This window comes from Oncorhynchus keta, chromosome 30 (genome assembly GCF_023373465.1).
Source record: "Oncorhynchus keta strain PuntledgeMale-10-30-2019 chromosome 30, Oket_V2, whole genome shotgun sequence".
NCBI lineage: Eukaryota > Metazoa > Chordata > Actinopteri > Salmoniformes > Salmonidae > Oncorhynchus > Oncorhynchus keta.
This window is the reverse complement of record NC_068450.1, coordinates 59,217,459-59,219,958: the sequence shown is the minus strand read 5'-3', so window position 1 is coordinate 59,219,958 and position 2,500 is coordinate 59,217,459. Positions and strand designations below refer to the sequence as shown.

Here is a 2,500-nt window from a genome sequence, read left to right as displayed (position 1 = left end):
TGCTGGTGAGAACATGTCTTTGTCTGTTCAGCTGTTTGACCCATTAGGTGAATAAACTTGGTTTGAGCTTTTCCAAGTTGTCTGTTAGGTTCTAAATAAACCAAGTAAAAACTAACACCTGGGACATGCATTCACCTCTTGGGAACACACACACACACACACACACCTTTTGAGGTGGAAGCGCAGGTATCTGAGGATGGTCCGGCTTGGGAGGAAGGTACAGCTCATACAGGTGAGGAGGTGCCAATGAGCCCGCTGATTGGGCTGATTGGGCTGAGGTACGTGATTGGTCTGCTTGATCACCTGACAGTATACCTGGAGAGAGCGATAAAGACAGTGATTGAGTAGGAGAGTGTTTGTATGCGTATGCGCCTTTGTATGTGTGTGTGTGTGTGTGTGTGTGTGTGTGTGTGTGTGGGTGCCTGTATGTGTGCCTGTATGTGTTCCTGTATGTGTTCCTGTATGTGTGCCTGTATGTGTTCCTATATGTGTGCCTGTATGTGTGCCTGTATGTGTTCCTGTATGTGTTCCTATATGTGTTCCTGTATGTGTTCCTGTATGTGTTCCTGTATGTGTTCCTGTATGTGTTCCTGTATGTGTGCTTGTATGTGTTCCTGTATGTGTTCCTGTATGTGTGCCTGTACGTGTGCCTGTATGTTTTTCTTGTATGTGTTCCTGTATGTGTTCCTGTATGTGTTCCTGTATGTGCCTGTATGTGTTCCTGTATGTGTGCCTGTATGTGTTCCTGTATGTGTTCCTGTATGTGTTCCTGTATGTGTGCCTGTATGTGTTCCTGTATGTGTTCCTGTATGTGTTCCTGTATGTGTGCCTGTATGTGCCTGTATATGTTCCTATATGTGTGCCTGTATGTGTTCCTGTATGTGTTCCTGTATGTGTGCCTGTATGTGTTCCTGTATGTGTTCCTATATGTGTTCCTGTATGTGTTCCTGTATGTGTGCCTGTATGTGTTCCTGTATGTGTTCCTATATGTGTTCCTGTATGTGTTCCTGTATGTGTTCCTGTATGTGTGCCTGTACGTGTGCCTGTATGTTTTTCTTGTATGTGTTCCTGTATGTGTTCCTGTATGTGTTCCTGTATGTGCCTGTATGTGTTCCTGTATGTGTGCCTGTATGTGTTCCTGTATGTGTTCCTGTATGTGTGCCTGTATGTGTTCCTGTATGTGTTCCTGTATGTGTTCCTGTATGTGTGCCTGTATGTGCCTGTATATGTTCCTATATGTGTGCCTGTATGTGTTCCTGTATGTGTTCCTGTATGTGTGCCTGTATGTGTTCCTGTATGTGTTCCTATATGTGTTCCTGTATGTGTTCCTGTATGTGTTCCTGTATGTGTGCCTGTATGTGTTCCTGTATGTGTTCCTATATGTGTTCCTGTATGTGTTCCTGTATGTGTTCCTGTATGTGTGCCTGTATGTGTTCCTGTATGTGTGCCTGTATGTGTTCCTGTATGTGTTCCTATATGTGTTCCTGTATGTGTTCCTGTATGTGTTCCTGTATGTGTGCCTGTATGTGTTCCTGTATGTGTGCCTGTATGTGTTCCTGTATGTGTGCCTGTATGTGTTCCTGTATGTGTGCCTGTATGTGTGCCTGTATGTGTTCCTGTATGTGTTCCTGTATGTGTTCCTGTATGTGTGCCTGTATGTGTTCCTGTATGTGTTCCTGTATGTGTTCCTGTATGTGTTCCTGTATGTGTGCCTGTATGTGTTCCTGTATGTGTTCCTGTATGTGTGCCTGTATGTGTTCCTGTATGTGTTCCTGTATGTGTTCCTGTATGTGTGCCTGTATGTGTTCCTGTATGTGTTCCTGTATGTGTTCCTGTATGTGTGCCTGTATGTGTTCCTGTATGTGTTCCTGTATGTGTGCCTGTATGTGTTCCTGTATGTGTTCCTGTATGTGTTCCTGTATGTGTTCCTGTATGTGCACAAGTATACAATCTTAGAAAAGAGGGTTCCAAAAGCGTTCTCCAACTGTCCCCATAAGATAACCCTATTTGGTTCCAGGTAGAACCATTTTGGGTTCCACGTGGAGAGGGTTCTACCTGGAACCAAAAAGGGTTCTTCAAAGGGTTATACTATGGGGACACCCAAAGAACCCTTTTAGGTTCTAGATAGCACCTTTTTTTCTAAGAGTGTATGTGCTCATATGATGTGTGTGCCCATGTGTGTGTACCTCGTCTCGGAGAGGTCTCAGGTCCTGACAGGTCTGCAGTACCCCCCGTATGATAGGAACAGGGTCTGCCAGAGTCTCCATCTCCTGAAGAGAGTTAAACACTCGGATCGCTTCATCCTGAAGACTGGCATAGCCCTGCTGTCTCTGGACTGGAGGGGAGAGGAGGGGTGGGGGAGAGGAAAGGAGGGGAGAGAAGAGGAGAGGAAGGGATGGAGGGAGGAGAGGGAGAGAGGAAAGGAGGAAGGAGGGGGAGAGAAGGAAAGGAGGGAGGAGGGAAGAAAAGTTATTGTCAAATCCATTCATGTTCAAGTCAG

At 45.4% G+C, this 2,500-nt stretch overlaps 1 protein-coding gene across 1 annotated transcript in view; it reads right to left on the bottom strand.

The window, feature by feature from the left end:
* Nucleotides 1–2,500, bottom strand: part of LOC118381930 (unconventional myosin-X-like) — a 76,352-nt gene that overhangs the window by 12,642 nt on the left and 61,210 nt on the right. The window contains 2 exon segments of the mRNA XM_052488683.1: nt 167–315; nt 2,187–2,335. Of these exon segments, the coding sequence (XP_052344643.1) occupies nt 167–315; nt 2,187–2,335 (298 nt within the window).